The sequence below is a fragment of the Podarcis vaucheri genome, assembly GCF_965113315.1.
Source record: "Podarcis vaucheri genome assembly, chromosome: 6".
Taxonomy (NCBI): Eukaryota; Metazoa; Chordata; class Lepidosauria; order Squamata; family Lacertidae; genus Podarcis; species Podarcis vaucheri.
This window is the reverse complement of record NC_138764.1, coordinates 7,025,204-7,044,275: the sequence shown is the minus strand read 5'-3', so window position 1 is coordinate 7,044,275 and position 19,072 is coordinate 7,025,204. Positions and strand designations below refer to the sequence as shown.

At 41.1% G+C, this 19,072-nt stretch overlaps 1 protein-coding gene and 1 long non-coding RNA gene across 7 annotated transcripts in view; one reads left to right on the top strand and one right to left on the bottom strand.

Moving 5' to 3' along the window:
• Positions 1-19,072, top strand: part of RC3H1 (ring finger and CCCH-type domains 1) — a 65,879-nt gene that overhangs the window by 40,942 nt on the left and 5,865 nt on the right. For 2 of the 6 annotated variants that reach the window (XM_082229032.1, XM_082229031.1), the window contains exons 8-19: positions 94-212; positions 3,593-3,705; positions 4,365-4,646; positions 5,340-5,557; positions 8,226-8,617; positions 9,989-10,147; positions 11,201-11,353; positions 12,624-12,837; positions 14,198-14,291; positions 14,416-14,545; positions 17,470-17,613; positions 18,707-18,813. In XM_082229032.1, the coding sequence (XP_082085158.1) occupies positions 94-212; positions 3,593-3,705; positions 4,365-4,646; positions 5,340-5,557; positions 8,226-8,617; positions 9,989-10,147; positions 11,201-11,353; positions 12,624-12,837; positions 14,198-14,291; positions 14,416-14,545; positions 17,470-17,613; positions 18,707-18,813 (2,125 nt within the window). Of the gene's footprint in view, positions 1-93; positions 213-3,592; positions 3,706-4,364; positions 4,647-5,339; positions 5,558-8,225; positions 8,618-9,988; positions 10,148-11,200; positions 11,354-12,623; positions 12,838-14,197; positions 14,292-14,415; positions 14,546-17,442; positions 17,614-18,706; positions 18,814-19,072 lie in introns of all 6 variants that reach the window. The other 4 variants (XM_082229030.1, XM_082229029.1, XM_082229034.1 and 1 more) reach the window with 2 other exon arrangements.
• LOC309535750 lies at positions 15,822-18,738 on the bottom strand. Its single transcript, XR_014221383.1, has 2 exons — positions 18,666-18,738; positions 15,822-16,798 (listed from the first exon to the last, which is right to left on the bottom strand). It is a non-coding gene; the product is annotated as an uncharacterized lncRNA (long non-coding RNA).

The following is a 19,072-nucleotide window of genomic DNA, read 5'->3' as shown; positions in this document are numbered from 1 at the left end:
AAATTTTTTGATGCTTGCTATGATTCAGACCCTGTTTCTACAGGATTTCTCATTTTCCAGAGATAAATTCATTTGTTCTTACAAACACTGTAGATGCCCCACCACCCACCTGGGAGCAGCTTGAGAATGGACTGGTCGCTGTGCGGACTGTGGTACACGGGCTGGTTGATTACATCCAAAATCACAGCAAGAAAGGAGCAGACCAGCAGCAGGTACTCTACTGTGTGGCACTTCTTGTAGTCAGAAGGCACACTTTGTCATAGTAGACCTTGCCAAATCAAAAAAGAATGAAAGGAAATGCTTCTCCTAGGATATGTAAGATAAAAAAAGGTGAATAAGTTGCCAATATCCACTCGTCTCTATTGGAGCAACAAAATAGAAGAATGTTTTAATTTCATGCCCGGAGTTCTCAGAAGGAAGTACTCTAGGAAAACGAAGCTTTTGTAAAAATTGGGGTGTTGGTCTAGTGCTTCCCTGCCACCTCCAGCAAAATCATCAGAGGTTATATGAGTCACATTGGGGATACATTGCACACATGAGGCTGAGGACAGGGAGTAGTCTTTCAGAGACATGTGGGATTAAGCCATCTTTGCCTGTGGCACACATTTTGGTTTCTGGGTGGAGGTTTTGCAGGTTTTTGAAGCACTGGCAGAATTTGACCACAGATCATAGCAGTACAGAAAAAATAATTGTGTTCAACAACATGCAGCGTTTTCACACTGACCATATCAAATCACATTGTTCCATGAGTTGACTTCCCACCATCACCTCCAGTGTTTTTGCTCAAACCCTTTTTACTTCATTATATCTTTATCTATTATAAAATATTCCTCTATTTCATTTATTTTATAATTTTTCTTCCGCTGCTTTATATCTCGAATCCTGCCTGTGATTCCATTTGACTATGATGCTTTTTCAGATAGTCTATGAACGGCCTCCATTCTTCTATTTAAAGCTCATCATTTTGATCTCTTTATTTTTTCTGTCCATTATTGACATTTCTGTATAGTCCATTACTTTCCAAAGTCAATCCTCCTTTGTTGAAACCTTCTCTTCTTTCCATTTCTGTGCATATAATATTCTAGCAGCTGTTGTCACATACATAAATAATTTGGTCATCTTCTTTGGAACATCTGTCACTATTATACTGTCACTATTATCCCTATAAGAAAAGCTTCTGGTCTTTTTGGAATAGCCCATTTAAACATTTTCTTCATTTCATTATATAATTTCCCAAAAGGCTTTAGCTTTTTTTTTACATGTCCACCACATATGGAAGAATGACCCTTCTATCTCTCTGCATTTCCAGTATTTACTTGGCACATTTTTATACATCTTGACCAGTTTATTTGGTGTTAAATATTACCTGTACATAATAATAGTTTTCTCTTAGTGTATAACAAAGAGTGGATTTCATATCCTTTTCCCACAGGAAGCCATATCACTATTGTGACCTAAGTCCATTGTATCATCTTTAGTACCCAATTCTAATAACATTTTATACATTTTAGAAATCAGTTTTTCATTACTCTCAAGCAACCCCAGTTTGAGATCAGATCTTTGTTCCTTAAAACCATTTAACAGATTCTTCTTAAATAGCTTGTTTATTTGGTACTGAAACCAAGCCAATACCAAGTCTTGAATTTCTTCTAGTTTTTCAAGTTTATACCCACTTTCAGTATAACTTAATATTCTCTATGTCCCCCAATTCTTCTTTATGTTTATTTGCTTTTGGGGATAACCACAGTGGTGCTTTTCTTTCAAGTAGATTTTTATACAGTACTTGAAGGCATATAGCCCTCCAAATAAACTTCTCCCTTATGGAGTAATTTATAAAGTCTTTATGTACCTTTGTTTTTTTTCTACCCCAGATATGCATACCACCCATATCGTCTACCATATCCTTCCAGATCTAGCAATCTAGTATTTTTTTCAACATTATCCATTCCTTTATCCATGTCAAACATGCTGCATCATAATATAATTTTAAATTTGGAAGTGAGCCCCTTCTTTCCCCCTTTTCTTCCTAACCTGACATTGTAAAAAAATAAATAAAGAAAAAGAAAGATTTGGAAGTGAGAATCTACCTTTTTCTTTAGTATCTGTTAATATTTTAAATGTAATACTTGGTTTCTTGCGTTGCCAAATGAACTTAGCTCTTTTTGCCATTTAAAGCATCCAAATATTACATATCAGCACTACTGTTCGGGACAGCATTTCTAACTATTATCTGTGCTGTCTGCATGTCTGAAAATTCTTCATGTGGCCACATTAACTGAAAAGGTACTGAATGAAAGTATAATGTACTTTGCTATAAGGTGTTCTGGAACCCATATCTATCAAAGCAGTGGAAATGTGGAAATAGTGGAATCCAGCAAGAAACATGGAACTGTTACATCTGAAATATTAATAGCCATTCCAAAGCATTTGAACTCTCATAAATCACAACTCATTCAGACATAGACCCAAAGAGCCATGCAATTAGTTCTGTGTACCCTAGGCAACTTTGGACTTATCTCCTCTTGCTGCATGACAAAGCTCTTCTGAAACAGACGCATTTTAAAATCAGATTGTGATAATAGCATGGAGGTCAGCTGTACCAGAACTATAAATCCTGCTAGGCATATAGCCCACATCCTCAGGCATATCCAAATTAGTTTTGTTTAAATCCTAGTTGGGATCCCAAAATCCAGAAGTTGTCATAACATTTTGTGCATATTGATCGTTTTGTCCAATTATTAAGGTGGGAAATTTCATTAATGTGAGCAAGTTTCTGAGCCCTGGGCACAATACTGCACCTAAGATTTCAGATTGAAACTGCAGAGTGGAAGGCAAGAAGGACCTTTTCCCGCTTCCCCACTTGTAGGTACTCTCTGAAGACTGGAGAAGAGACCCTCTTGAGAATATTAGGGAGGTGGGCAGGGGAAGGACTAGACCATGTGAAAAATGAACATAATATTTTAGCTGCAGTTCATTCATTTTCAGCTTTGCATTCTTGTTATAAAAAAGCACGCCTAGACATTCTGTTGTTGTGCCCATAACCTAGGTTTAAGGTGCCATTTAGCTCCTAGCTTTTGTATCTCAGTTTCTAACACTGGGTGTTGAATAAAGTGGTGGGTGGATTAATAAAGAGGTGGGTGGATTCCATTGATTAAATCTGCTATCACAGCGCATGCAGCACAACCCAGTGCATGCTTACTTGGAAATAAGTTGCATATGCCAGTGTTCACTGGCATATTTGTTTACGATTGCAACCTTAATAGTGAATCCCACTTCTATCAGTTCTCTAACAAAGCTTTCTTTCTGGAGATCTATCTACACAGTTTTTATTTTATTTTATTTTTATTCTGGATTTATTTTGGAGCATTTTCAGAATAATTGTAGACTTTGAGAATTTTGGTTTCAGTTTTATTGTATTGTTTTTTGTTCTTTTTGGGGGGGTTCTTTTTTTTTAAGTATTGTAAGGTATTGTTTGATTTGTTCAATTTTTTATTGTTCTTTTTCTGTATTTTCCAAACCCTTAATAAATATCTTTTTTTAAAAAAAAAAAGAATTTTGGTTTCAGTTTCCTTATTTTTCCCATTTGATCTAGCCTCCTCAACACAGCAAATATAAGACATATATGTGCCGAGACATGAAGCAGAGAGGAGGTTGCCCCCGTGGGGCCAGCTGCACCTTTGCACACTCGCAGGAAGAACTAGAAAAGTAAGATTCCATGTCTTATTCTACTTTTGATTGTGAACTTATCAGATTGTGCAAACAGAACTGGAGAGTATCCAGTTTAGAATGGATAATTGATTAGGGCTGAAGGTATAAATGTTTCAGATCTTCTGCATGGGGGTTGGGCTGGACATGGCAAGCTACAAAGTTAAAATAAAATGGTGGTGAAAGAATTAAATTCTTGAGCTAGTCAATATATTTATACCAACTAACAAGGCTTCTGCAGGGGTAAGCCCTGTCTTCCTAACTTTCTAGTATCTTGTCCAATATGCCCCTAGATAGTCTGCTCTTGCCATACTAGTGTGTGGGTTTTACTGCCAAACTGAAATTAAGCCCTGATTTAGAGAAAGACAGACAGTAAGATTTGTGTGCTACAGGCTGTTAAAGAGGACAGGACTGAGTGAAAATACGAGTTACGTATTCACTATCCCAGCAACTGAGTATAAGCAGTTTGCTGCATGGTGCCTAGTGTGTGCTAACCTCATTGCACCAATAAGTTTTGGCATAGCAGGCGTTCCAGCTGCAGTGGTTGTGCCTGAATTAAAGTTTGTGCTCTAGCATTTGAGTAGGAAAAGAAAAATAACTGTTCAACTTGAGCTGTAACTCATCCTTTTTCTATAATTCCTCACATGTTTCTCCTGAAGATTTCGTAAGATGAACAAACGTCTGGTTCCTCGAAGACCCCTGAGTGCCTCCTTAGGCCAGCTGAATGAAGTGGGCCTATCGGCAGCAGCTATCCTCTCAGACGAAGGGAGTATGGACTTGCCCAACAGAAAACCCTCTGCCTTGCCAAATGGGATTGTTTCAACAGGCAGCGCAGTTACACAACTTATCTCTCGTGGAACTGACTCCAGTTACGATTCAGCCTTGAAGCCCGGGAAAATTGACCATCTTAGCAGCAGTGCCCCTGGGTCACCTCCTGACTTGTACGTTTACCTTTTTATGGTGTTCATATAAACTGCCCAATATGGAGAATGCAGTCCATGTGTGCATAAGTTGGATGCACAGACATGACTTTTGTATTCAGGTCACATCTGTATCTGGACTGCATTACCATCATACACACATTCAAATATAGGTGGCAGTACTTCCATTCAAAAGGACCTCACGAAGCGCATAGTTAAACTATGGAATTTGCTCTCACAAAATGTAGTGATGGCCACAAACTTGGTTGGCTCCGAAAAGGATTTAGGCAAATTCATGCAGGACAAAGCTAACCATGACTACTAGCCGCGATGGCTGTGCATAGTCTCTTGCATTAGATGCAACATGCTAATGAATACCAGCTGCTGGGAATGACATGGGGGGAGAGTGCTTGCTTTCCTTGGGCACCTGATAAGAACAGGTTTCTTGACTAAGTGGGTCTTTTGTCTAATCCAGCAGGGCTCTCTTTAGGTTTCTCTAAAGTGGATTGCCGCAGCTGCTGGAACCTTAGCTGGACTCCCTTAATATCAGCTGGCAGCGGTGATGCTTCCACCTTCCATCTTCTGCTACCTCTTGCATATGCTTGGTTGCTGAGAAGACAATGTACAAATCAATGTAGGCTCCAAAGCAGCAATATTCGGTGGGATTCATCCCAGGTTTGTAGCTGCTCTAATGTTGTGATGGATCTCTTTTAGGCTGGAATCCGTTCCCAAGAGTTCTCTATCTGCCTTACCAGTGAACTCTCACCCAGTGGCCCCCCGAGGACCTCCAGACCTGCCTCCGATATCTGTTGGGAAGCAACTCCAAATGGTGCCACGAGGCTCCCAGTTGTATCCAGCTCCACAAACAGACGTGTTTTACCCAGATCCTCGGGGAGCAGGCCCACCATTTGAATCTCCACCTTACCAATCAGGTAACAATGCCACCTGGGTAGAATTTGGGCCTGGGGCAAAGGTTTGCATATTATTTTTATTTATTTGCCCTAGATGAAGGGTGGGGTGCTAGATACTGTGATATATTAGACTACAATCCTGGCCCCACTTACCTGTGAGTAAGCCCCACCCCATTGAATTCAGTAGGAATTGCTTTTGAGAAGACAGTGGTTAAGACTGCTATGTTAGTGTTAAATTTTCAGTCTGGTACTTCCAATTTCCAGCCTTTTAGATCATCTGGATTTAAAAAGTTTGGCATATCAGACTGTTAATAAAATAGGTGTCATATACACACATCCTGCTATCAGCCTTCTCATTATCTACCAATTCACTTATCCAAACATAAGAAATACAGTCGTACCTCCGGTTACGTAAGCTTCAGGAAACGAAAGCGGCAAACCCAGAAGCATGCGCAGAAGCAGTCCTCAGGTTGCAGAAACCTCAGGATCCGGCCGGACCTCCAGAACAGATCATGTCAGCAACCGGAGGTACCACTGTATACCCAAACATTGCTATACACTCCACAGATTCAGAGATCCAAAGGGCTGGAACTTGCCCACTTCCTTGTGCTTTTTTTGGTCAATTATAGCCATTTTCAGTTAGCAACCATGGAGTGGGGAGAAAGATTTGATGAATCAGAGAGCAGGAGAGGTCAGACAAATTAGCTTTTCCTTTGTCTCTCTTTTGCTCGTTTTGCTAGGCCATGTACAGTCATACCTTTGTGGATGGCATGCAGGTCCTATGTGTATAAAGGACTTTATTGAGGGACACCTTTTTGTACTTTACTTTTGCTAGGCCACGTACAGTTGTACCTTGAAAGTCAAACGGAATCTGTTCCGGAAGTCCGTTTGACTTCCAAAACGTTTGGAAACCAAACCATTCAGAAGCTGTGGAAGCCTTGTCAGACATTCGGGTTCCAAAGAAGGTTTGCAAACCGGAACACTCACTTCTGGGTTTGTGGCATTCAGGAGCCAAAACGTACAGAATTTGGAGTTATGTGGTGAGGGAAAGTGTCTGTATAGGAATAGAGAAATGTATGAATGAAAAGCAATAGGGATGTGTATGGGAGCACAAGGCAAGAAGTGAAGTAAAGCAGGAAAAAGCAATTCCATCCCTAAACACTGGTGGAACCTTTTGCACATTTGCAAGAGGCGACCTACACATTTTTCAGAGGATGCTTTGTAACTAGGAGAGCTAGATACCTACTTTTTGTTAAACTAAAACTGAAATTATCATGAATCTACATCTGTAAGTGATCCTAGGTTGTTGAGGTTCACACATTCAGAATTGCAAGGGATGACCAGCCCTCCTTATAATCCCAACAACCCATCACTACTTGGCCTTCTGGCTAAGATCTAGTGTGTAAGCACAACCACTTCACTATTTAAGAAGACCAAGTAAGTTGTGTTTTTACAAATGTTATTGAAAATGTTAAGTGAATTTCACGATTTTTGCAGATAGGGAAATGAAAGTACCGTATTTTCCCCTCTATAAGACACACCTTTTCCCTCCTAAAAAGTAAGGTGAAATGTGTGTGCGTCTTATGGAGCGAATGCAGGCTGCACAGCTATCCCTGAAGCCAGAACAGCAAGAGGGATTGCTGCGCAGCAATCCTTCTTGCTGTTCTGGCTTCAGGGATAGCCGCGTGAAGCCTCTTCAACAACATTTGATTCAGAATATTTTTTTTCTTGTTTTCCTTCTCTAAAAACTAGGTGTGTGTTATGGTTGGGTGCGTCTTATAGAGTGAAAAATACAGTGCCTTATTTTATTTCATCAAGCCAGAAGAGAGCTGTCTGGCTCGATGTAGCAACTTTCAGAGTTGAAAACTGCTGCCACCAACTGGAAGCATTCACGCTTGCAGATGGTAGTTCACAAGTTTCTTTGAGTATCAGCCATTTATTTAGAAATAGGTACCACTCCCAAGAATTAACCCATTTCTTGAAAACATAGTGAAAGGTGACAATCCTATGATACAAAGTTGCTCACCTTCTCCAGGTTCTTTTATCTCATGCCACTAGTTTTCATGACAATCTAATCCTTTTTTAAGCTTTTTTCCCATGTGCATGTGGCAAACAACAACTTCACCAATCCCTTTTTCCTGTGGGATCTCAACACAAAATATTGCCAATGTTTTTAGAAAAGGATATGTTCCATTCTAGCCCTCTCAGCATTGTTGCCATTATTGCCTATGCAACCCCCTTGTCATCATCTGGCTTCTTAGGGCAGGGTCTTCCTGGTGACTCCTGCTCCTTCTAGTGTCTAAGGGAGCCACACACTCCCAGGCAGGGAGAGTAGATGAGCAATTGTCCTGTTAGCATCACTGCGGAGAGGACTCTTTCAGAGACACCTCTCTAAATTGCCCATAGCTATAGTGGCTCCTTGAGAGGCTTCCACATGTTTTCCTCATGGTAATTTATAAAACACCATTGGCCAAAAGTTAAGACAAGCGATGATCTATTGTTATAATGCAAAGTGTTTCCAAGCTCTTTCCAAACAGCTGTAACTTGGTAAAAAATGGATTAACATCTTCAAACATAAAGTGAAAAGGAGATTTAAAGTGACAAATTATTGCCACTTCCGTTCTCTGAAGCAGGTGAAAGAGTGAATTGCCTTAAAGCACCTTTCCAAAATTTTATTTTGTGTATTTAGGTGTGTATTATCCTGCAGCTCAGCCTTCGCAGTGTATGTCTCGATTTGTCCGACCTCCACCGTCTGTTCCTGAACCAGGCCCTCCTTATTTAGAACATTACCCACCATACCTCCAGGACCGCATGGTGAATTCTCAGTACAGTGCGCAGCCCCAACAATATCCTCCTATGGGACAACCCATGTACCCTCCACATTATGACAGCCGGCGCATGTACCCCCCTCCCCAGCCGTACCAGAGGGAAGAAATCATCAGAGGAAGCCCTGTGCCCATCGAAATTCCTCCACCAGCTGTGTCACCATATGTACCTGAAACAAGAGACAGATATCCACAGATGGAAGGCTACTATCCAGTTGGTCCACATCTGAGTCAGATCAGACCTTCATATCACAGGGTACGAGTTCTATATGTCAATTCTTGTTTGTTTGTTTGTTTGTTTGTCTGTCTGTGGGGGAGCTTGGCATTTTAGTCTATGAAACGCTATACAGTCTTCATTCTTGCAGCAGCTCTATGAAATCCCATTTTACAAGGGGGAACTGAATTTCTGCAGAGAATCAAGGGGGAATACTGTCCTTTTCTGGAGTGAATTGCAGAGGCTATTATAGTCAACTCCAGAGTTTTGGAGGAGCAGAATGATTCTGTTCTTCTACAGTGGTGCCCCGCAAGACGAATGCCTCGCAAGACGGAAAACTCGCTAGACGAAAGAGTTTTCCGTTTTGGAGGTGCTTCGCAAAACGAATTTCCTATGGGCTTGCTTTGCAAGACGACAATGTCTTGCGAGTTCCTGCTGGTTCCCCCCCCCCCTTTTTCTAAGCCGCTAAAAGCCGCTAATAGTGCTAATCCGCTAATCCGTCAATGGGCTTGCTTCGCAAGACGAAAAAACCGCTAGATGAAGAGAATCACAGAACGGATTCTTTTCGTCTTGCGAGGTACCACTGTATAGGAGTTGGATTTCAATTTGTATGGAAATATTATTTGACAACTCACATGGCTTTTGAGATTTCAGGAAACATTGCTCTTTTATTTAGATGGGTATCTTTGCAACCACAAGAGCTAAAAAGTTGCATATTTTCAAATGAAAGCTGCAGTTATTAGGAGCAGTGGACCAGAACATTTTCTGCACAATAATTTCCACTGTGGAAAACTGCCCATGTCTAATTAATGGATACACTAAGCGGTTTGAAACTTGTAAATAACTTTATTAATATAAATATACTTAAGAAATACCTATATATCTATTACATCGCACTTTGTGCATGCTAAAATTAGTATGTTAACAGTTTTCAGTGTCTTCGTTGTTTTCTTCTGAACTTTTAATGGCTGTGTTCACACTAAGCTACGACTTAGCAGTATGAGAATAAACCATAGATTGCTTTCCTCACCCCTCTTCTAGCACAGCTGCAAAAAAGTTGGAAGCTTCCACTTGTGTTTTAGATAAATCACAATTTAGTGTGCTGTCTCAACCTTAAGACTGTGGTTCTTCTTAACTACCAGTTGTTGAAACAAGCCACTTTCATAAAAAATGGTTTGATGTTTTCACCAGTTTGTATTACTGAGTTACTTTCTCCTTTGGAGCAATATAAAGAATTCTAGTCTTCAAATTTGGACAAAAGTACACCCCCTCCGTGCTTGGTCATTGATGTAAATCTAACAATTGTGGATTGTAGGCTTCAGCTTTAGATTCACTTGTAGAATGGATAATTGATTGTGTCTTAAATTTTAAACGTTTTAAGTATTATTTTTCAAAATGATATTCTGTCTTCAGGAGCCTTATAGCCGGCCTCCCCCTCAGCCTCATCCCAGTCTAGATGATTTACACCGACGACGAAAGGAGATCATGGCCCAGCTAGAGGAAAGGAAGGTCATCTCCCCACCTCCTTTTGCACCATCACCAACTCTGCCTCACTCTTTACACACTGATGAGGTGAACATGTTTTGAAAATATAGCTGTTGGGTTGCTTTAGCTGTAGTCATGGAAGTAGGTTTAGTAATGAACAGGGGTGCCCAAACCCTTTGCAAAGAGGGCCAGAGATGATGAAGTGAACATGCGTGAGGGCCAACCAAGGTTGCTGACCTTTTTTTAGGATTGAAGTTGTTGAGCTTTTCCAGGAATTTTACCCCCCAGGAAATAAACTGCCACAGGAGCCAGATTAAACCAACCGGCGGGCCAGATTAGGCTCCCGAAACGGAACGGACTTTGACATGCCTGGTAATGAACAATGTATGTAAATTGACATGCATGGAGAAAGGTGCATTTGAATCATGTCCTGCCAGCATCTCACTGCATCCAACCATGTGTAGGAGAGAGAGTGCATACATACATTGGCCAGAACAGCATGATCAGCATGTCAGATGAATGCTAAGAATTGTCCACATGATCTGAGCCTATGCACATTGGATTTTAAAGATGTGCACCCTATTTAAATGTTATGCCACATGTGGAGATTCAGTGGCTTGGGAAGCAGGAGGGTCTTGTCAGATTGTGTGGGGAAGGAAGGCGTTCTCTCCCTTGCCCACCATGCTTCAGATGCAGCATGTCTGAACTGGGCTAGAGACACAGTAATGAGAGCTTCAGAGAAATACTGTGCCATCAGTTTCCCGTTTTAGAGCTGACTTCTAAATAAGCCAGTCCACTAGAATGGCCACCCAATTTTAGTGGCACGTTGAGTGCACTCCTTATATTTGAAGGTTTTTTGTATTAACAGCTATATTTCATGTTCCCATTAAATATTAGAATGGTGTTAACTAGGCTTGCTATGTTGGGCACGTTTATTTACATTTTATGCACATTTATGCAAGAAATACCATATGCAATAGCCAGACTGGAAGTGTTTGAACACTTTCAAACCACTTTGTCTCACGTTCGATTTTGGAGTCAGTTCAGATGTTTAGTGGAGGCACATAGGATTTTTTAAATTTAAATTTTAGTACTATTGCAATAACTGAATGTTATTCGTTTTTTTGTGGTTTTTTGCAGTATATAGATGAAGATCTGAAGGTAGCTGGCAAATACAAAGGAAATGATTACAGCCAGTACTCTCCCTGGTCATGTGAAACCATTGGCTCCTACATTGGAACCAAAGATGCAAAACCCAAAGACACAGCAGCAGTGGGGCTTGTTGAGATGGGGGTAAGCATGCAGAGAAGACCAGTGCCAGAGGGTGCTGTTCAAATTGGACCTTGTACCAGAAGGGCAGATTATAATAAGTTGGTTTTAGCACACAGTAAATCCTAGCTCTAGACTATTTGTTAAAAGGTGTGGACCACATTTGGATCATTACTGGTGTTGCAGTGCAATTTTGGGTCCCTTTTTCTAATTATCAGAGCTCAGATCAGATATCATGCTCTAAAAACCATGGGCAAGAAGGCTTGCATATGGTTTGTCATGATATCTAAATTGACAGACATTGGTTTGCAGTTGACCAAGAGTACAGAATTGGAGACTGTACTCTGAAGAATATTTGCAACCATTGTTTGAGTGGCTTGTAGTTTCTGCGCTAGAGGCACCATGGAAATGAGAGTCAACTTAGGAAACTGAGTGTGACGAGAAGTGAGAATAGTACCAGACAAGCATCTCTAAAGTATGGTTGGTTGGTTGGTTGGTTGGTTGGTTGGTTGGTTGGTTGAGCATTTGAAGACTCAAAACATTGTTTGTCTTTTTCTAAACTATGTTGTTGTCTGAATGGAGCTAGAAGTTAGTGTTATGGTTCTGAACCATGTGTCACAAGAGAACTGTTCGTGTGTTGTGAAAAATTGGTTTTGAATTAAAGACTTGTGTGAGAAAAAAGTATCTACTCAGAGAAGGCTGTTTGCTTTGTTTCTATCTACTCTAGCCTTGCCTCCTTCATCAACCTGTGTGTGCATGTTTAGCGCTGAGCCAAAACGCCCCCCTTCCTGTCTTTCTGCCACTCCATTTGCACTCAAGTAAAATGAGGGCAGCATTTCAACATTTTTTAATGGCGTGTGTGGTGGTGGTGGGCTTAACCAGGAGTGGAGAACAGGGTTGGATGTAGCCCTGACTCTGTTCTGCTCCTCTTGGAGATCCTCAGCTGTGTGAGAGATGCTGCATTCTGGGAGAAAGGAGAATAGTGGCCTCCAACGGTATAACCTTTCAACAGAACAGAAGAATATAAACGTTTTAATTTGTCTTTGGTGGTGGTTTGGGCAGCCACATTATAAAATATTAAAGAATATTAAATATTAAAGAGAAATCCTAGAAGGTGTTAATCTTTTTTAAAGTGTGTCTAGATTTTGAAAGAAATTTGTTGGAACAGAGTCTTTCTGCACATATGCCCCACCCCCAGTTCTCTGTGAAATGATAATTTTATTCTTACTGAGAAGAGTCGGTCAAAATGGAGAATCTTGCTTATAGTTCCCTACCCTTTGGGTTCACCCTCCAGAACGTGGATAGCAAGGGGATGCGAGACCAGCGTTTGGATTTGCAGAGGAGAGCAGCAGAGACTGGTGATGATGATCTTATTCCATTTGGAGACCGGCCTACGGTATCAAGGTTCGGTGCCATCTCACGTACATCTAAGACGATGTATCAGAACCCTGGCCCCATGCAAGCCATGGCAGTTCAAGGGGCATCGACAAAGCCAGGCAACATTTCAGGTATGCAGCGTACCCCTTTGGAGGACTGCTTTCTTCTACAGGAGGCTTTCATCAGTCCCAAAGTGTAGAATTAGGAGTTGCTAATAATTTAGAATTTCCTGTAGGGGCTTCCTCCCTTCAGCCACAACCTTGGGAGACATTCCACAGCTAGTTGGTGTTTGTATCTGTCCTTCTTCAACTAAAGCCTGTATGCCGTGTGGCAAATTTCTCAAAAATTGAGAAATCCATAAACGGGTTTGTGAAATGCCACAGGGAGAGGCTTTTTAGCAATTCTCAGCGAGCTGACGTAAACCCTTGAGTGTGCCTGAAGTTCCTCCTTGAGTCCCAATGCTTGTCTGCAGCATGAAGTAGGTGGGAGCTCTGCCTTGTACAGTGATTTCAGGGGCAGTTTGGGCAGAGAAGCAAATGGAGGCATTTGGTACATACATTGCACCAAGTTGGATACATGGCCCTGCTGCACTGCCACTTATTCAGCATACTCACTGTGGCAAACTTGTGAGCAAGCCTTTTAGTGACATACAAGCAAATTCTAAATGTTATGCAAAAGTCAGCACGAAGATGATTCTTTCCTAGTAGGTAAAGGTAAAAGAGTTGGGCCAGTCGTGTCCAACTCTAGGGTTGTGCGCCCATCTCGCTTAAGAGGCCGAGGACCAGCGCTGTCCAGAGACACTTCTGGATCACGTGGCCAGCGTGACGAAGCTGCTCTGGCGAGCCAGCACCAGCGCAGCATACGGAAACGCCGTTTACCTTCCCGCTATAAAGCGGTACCTATTTATCTACTTGCACTTAGGGGTGCTTTCGAACTGCTAGGTGGGCAGGAGCTGGGACCGAAAGACGGGAGCTCACCCCGCTGCAGGGATTCGAACCGCCGACCATACGATCGGCAAGTCCTAGGCACTGAGGTTTTACCCACAGCGCCACCCGCGTCCCTTCCTAGTAGGTAGATTTCTCCAATACCCCTTTAGCCTACGTAAGCAGTCTTTTCCCAGGCTAGAAGTGATGAGTTTTTTTGCTCCCTCTGCAGTTCTATCTTTCTTTTTTGAAAGCTGGAATGGGTATTTTAAAGGTCTCCAACATTCTCTGTGTTGTTGTTCAACTGCTCTTTATTCTTTTCCTTCATTCCCATCCCAGCTACCAAACATTTTATGGTGGCTGTTTTAAAAGGAGAGGAAAATATGACCCAGGTTCTGTCAGTATTTTTGCAGACTTTCTTCAACACACATTTTTTTCACAAAAGCAAAGAAAAACCAGTTAATATTACGTACATTGCCTTAGCAACTGTGCAGCTTCATCTTCTCTGCCATTAATATAAGTCATTTGAATCAGCACTTTTTAATAGACCTTTCCAATTGCCTTGTAGATTACAGCCCTTATGAAACACACAGTGCATGGGGAGGTTCGCCATATTCACCCCATCAAAACATACCTTCTTCTCAGGGACGCCCTAGTGACAGGTAAGAGTATCCAAACCTGCTGTGTTTAGGTGAACATGCTATACAAGTTTCTTTGTTTTTTCTAACGCCTTGAAAAGAGAGAACTGAAACATTTGCTTCTTTTTCAAATACCCTGTCATCAAAGGGAGAGATTGTCTATGACAGACGTGGCTGGCCATGGGAAGCCTTTGCCCTCATCTGAGAGGGAACAGCAGCTTCGACTTGAACTGCAGCAGCTAAACCATCAGATTAGCCAGCAGACACGAGGATTGGAGGTGGGTGCTTGTATCCCCAGTCATTTTGCAGTAAGGGACTTGAGAAACTGGGTGTGTGTGTGTGTGAGAGAGAGAGAGAGAGAGAAAGCGCAGTGGGAATATAATTTATTTTCCTCTGTTTCTGTTATATATGTTTTCATAACATTTAGGAATTTCAAGTGTGGTTAAAAGTTACAAAAGATGCTGGCACCAATACTGCCGTTACTGCCGTTGCCTAAAGACTTCCGATTTTGTATTCTTTTATATTCCCCCCCCCTCTCTCTCTCACACACTTTATTGTTGTATTTTTCTGGTCTTCAAAGTAGTGGTATATTGGGTAATGAGCTTCCTATATAATTTTCAGTTTAAGACTGAACAATGGCTATACACAATTTATTGAAAAGTCATCTTGTATATCTTACAGTTGAATTGATTTCTTAGGGTGAAAAATTTATGTTTCTGACAACAGCAATGAACACTAATGATACCTGTAGCTCATAGTCATCCCAGAACAGGAGTGTTCTTGCAAAGTAAACCAGTGAGGGATTGTGGCTGCCTATTTGGGGGTTTACAGCTACCTCAATTCAGGTTTTCTGCAGTGGCAATCACAAGCAGTCTTCATTTTAGGAAGGCCTGACTTCCTAAAGTCAGGTGGTTTTTATGAACTTTGTAGGTTCCCTGAACAGAAATGATAGATGCAAAATCAGGGTGGATTTCAATTACCGTAAATCAAATCGATTTAAATTTCTAGTCAGTAAGACTTGATTTTAATCTTTTTTTTAACAGAAAGACTCATTCTTGCTAGTATAATCTTAATATTTACAACCAGATGAAGGTTTCATTTTTGGAATAATAAATTTTCAGAGTAGTTTTTACAGTTCTACCAAAAATTACTGATTTGGTTATACTATTAGAAATACAAAGACAGGTAATTATGAAATTATTATTTATATTTGGACAACTTTTCTGCTGTATTTTATTGGAAGGAGAAAAATAATCATTTCCTTAATAACGATTTTTAAAAATTATTTAACTAAAACAATAATATTATAGCATATGTATCCATGTTTGTTAACTGATATGGTTAAACGATTAAAAAAAACTTAGACTGAGTTTTAGCACACATGAAAAACTTAAAACAAATCCTTATTTCCTGATGAATAGCATTTGGACTATAATGTAACTTAAATAGAAAACTATCTTTAAAAAGATTTTTCCTCCAAAAGAATTTTATTTTAAAAATCTGATTTAAATAAAAAAAATCCGATTTAAATCAAAAAAACCCATTTTTTTAAAAAAAAACACATTGATTTTTGTCCACCGTGTGCAAGATGCATTTGTTGGCAATATTGTGCTCTTGTTCAAGAATAAAAGAGAAATCGGTGCTTACTTTTGGCATGCATGCCTTTGCTGATGGTGCAATGGAGGAGTATTGGATGGTTTGAAAATACCCACATGACTGTTACTCTCTGTTCTTGTTGTTGCTGTTTTAGTTACCTAATGTTGCACTAGATAATATGCAAGTTAAAAACAAAGACCAAAGAGACTTGTAACTGTTTTGTGACAGACATTTCTGAAATATTGCTTCAGTGCCAAGACTTTTAAGATGAAATCATTCAAACACATTTTCATATAGGTATATAATTCAATTCTTAATTGCAGATGTCATTTAGATACCAACATGCTTATATTTTATTTGTTCAGCTAGGTCCAGATCAGTGCAAATTAGGCAGAAATAATTCGTTTTAGAACAGTGGTTCTCAGGCTAGGGGCAACTCATTCAACATTGAATGATTTGCTGCAGGCGCCTGTGCTCTGCTCAGTAACATGAAACATGTTCTAGGATGCAGTCAGCTGATTACCAAGCCTATTTGGCCTCACTGCTGCCCTTTATGAACACTTCTTAAATTATGAGCACCATTCCTGCAACTACAGGTTGCAAGGGAAGATCACTGGTGATAGGGAAACTATATTTTAAGGAAGCTTAACTGCCATCACCTCCTTCTCATTAAGTAACCTCTAGTAAGCTTCCAAGAAATCACAGAAAGCCACTGCTTCAAAGCCAGGATGTGGGTGAGTGGGGTCTCAGGACTATAGTCAGATGCTTGGTTTCAGCTCCACCATGGCACCAGCATGTAATAAACTTGATTACAGACAATCAGTGAGACGCCTTGAGCAAGGTGGCCAATCCCTGCACATGTCAGATTTTTTCAAAAAGTTTAGGCAGGAGACACAACCATGCTTCTCTTTCAGTCACGCAATGAAATCTGTGGACTGTAGGGACAGAACAGAGAAAACAACATGGTACTTCAGACAACATCAAATTAACTTTTAGGATTCACTACCTCAAGAAGGAGCATCTAGCTTGGATAGCTTCACAAAGAACTGGTTTCTTAATGGCTAATAACTGTGACAGTTAAATGGAACCTCTGTGTTCCAAGTATATCTCTGAATTTTTTTGGGAAACAGCTGGATGGTGCTCGCTATCTTTTCTCGCTTGTGAGCTTTCCAGATGCTCCTGGCTGCCTCCTCCCAGAAAGAGAGTGCTGAACTAAATGAACCCTTGGCCTGATTCAGCAATGAACGTCTTACGTCAGTGCTGTTTGCTTCTGTCTCACATCCTTTTAGAGCATGGATCCAGTCATCGCCACCCATGCTACAAGCTGAAATGAAAGATTGTTCACAAAGCTTGGGGAAAGGGCTGCATGTTTCACAAACTGTATTTCTGATTTAAGATTATCTTCATGTGTGTGTGAAACATTCTTGGGAGTAATGACCAATTTGTGTATTTCACATGAGAGGAAGGAAGGTTGGGTTTTGGGAACCAAGCAATACTCCTGAATTTTGGCCTCATCCTCCTGTCTGCATGGTGTTCTTTCTGTGCTCAGTTGTGTATGTGCTTCGCTTTATGCATTTAGGCTGTTAGTAACAGGCTGCTGTTGCAGAGGGAGGCGACCCCCTTGGCAGGCCAGCCGCAGGCCCCACCGCCACCTCCCAAGTGGCCTGGAATGATCTCAAGTGAACAGCTGAGCTTGGAGCTGCACCAGGTGGAGAGGGAGATCGGGAAGAGAACCCGGGAGCTGAGCATGGTGAGTGTTTTGTAGGGTGAGCAGAGGAGACTGAAAAAGAAACTGCTGCTGCTGCTGCTGGGTGAGTTGCAGTGCTTCTTCACACAAAGGTCTTATTCTAGATAACAGCTGCCAGTGTTAACTCTTCTTATTTTTGAGACTACAGTGATTTTAAATATTCTGACTTCTGTAGCTTTTCAGGCTTTGTTTTCCTTTATCTTATATAGTGTTAGAGTGCCAGGGTAATTGAAAGACTCACCCCTGCCCCCCCCCCTTGGCAAGTGAATGAGGAGATAACGAGACTTTCAAGTTGTACTACTATTTGGGACAGATTAGCATAGAGTAAATTGGAGAATGAGGAAAGTATTCAAGCAGAGGGCAGGTGCTCTTTCCTTGGTGGGTATTCCTACCTCACAGTAGCAGTTTAAATAGTAATATTACTTTGCATGATTGCATGTGTTTCTAATTAAAAGCTAAAGGCTGCATTTCAGCAGACTAAATATCTTTTTGTTAATTCTTAGTGTGTGGTACAAGCTGAACACGTGCAGTCAGAAGCATCAATACATCAGATTGCGGTCATGTCACCTGACAGATCAGGGATATGAGCTCAGGTCTCCCCAGCCAAATTCCATATGCTGACAAATACACCACCTTTGCCAGCTCACTATTATATAATTGTCAGCTGATCCCTATAAAATTGGGCATTTATCATAAAATGGATCAACACGGTTACATATTTAGACTCTCCTAGGGAGCATGGCTAGGAGATCTCATGATGAGCTTCTGCTGTTTCTGTTCAAAACTGTACCACTGCATGCACTGTGTTGCAGCCTGGGCACCACACCTGTTAGTTGGCATTTGGAAATAGGACAGTAGTTTTCAAGCCTGTGATGATAGAATGCTTTAGCCTTTGCTGCTTGATACATGTGCTTTTGTGTATCCTGAACAAATGGATAGGGCAGATATTTCTCAGGTGTTCCCTTGCTCTGCGGCTTTTGTGTCAGTTGGTCTGTGCAGTGGTTTTACAATTATCCTATTTCTCATCTGTGAAACAAGCATAGAAAACATCTTACCTACATTTAGTGAACTGTAGGTATTCCTCTTCTTTCCCTAGGAGAGTCAGTCTTCATTGGAAGTGAAAAGCAAAGTGAGTACCAGTAAGCAGACAGAAAATGGACAGCAAAGCAAGGTACCAGCTGAGGATGTTGCACTTACATTCAGGTAATAGCACTGGTCTTCAACTGGTGGGTCACAGCCTGATCCAAGGTGGGTCACAACAGGAGCACTATCACCATGCAAATATATGCTGTCACAGAGCACACAGTAGCCTGTCAAACTCATTTTTCCCAGTTACCACCTCTGTCTATGCTCTGCTTTGAGCCAGCGTGGTGTAGTGGTTAAGAGCGGTAGACTCGTAATCTGGTGAAATGGGTTCAATTCCCAGCTCCTCCACATGCAGCTGCTGGGTGACCTTGGGCCA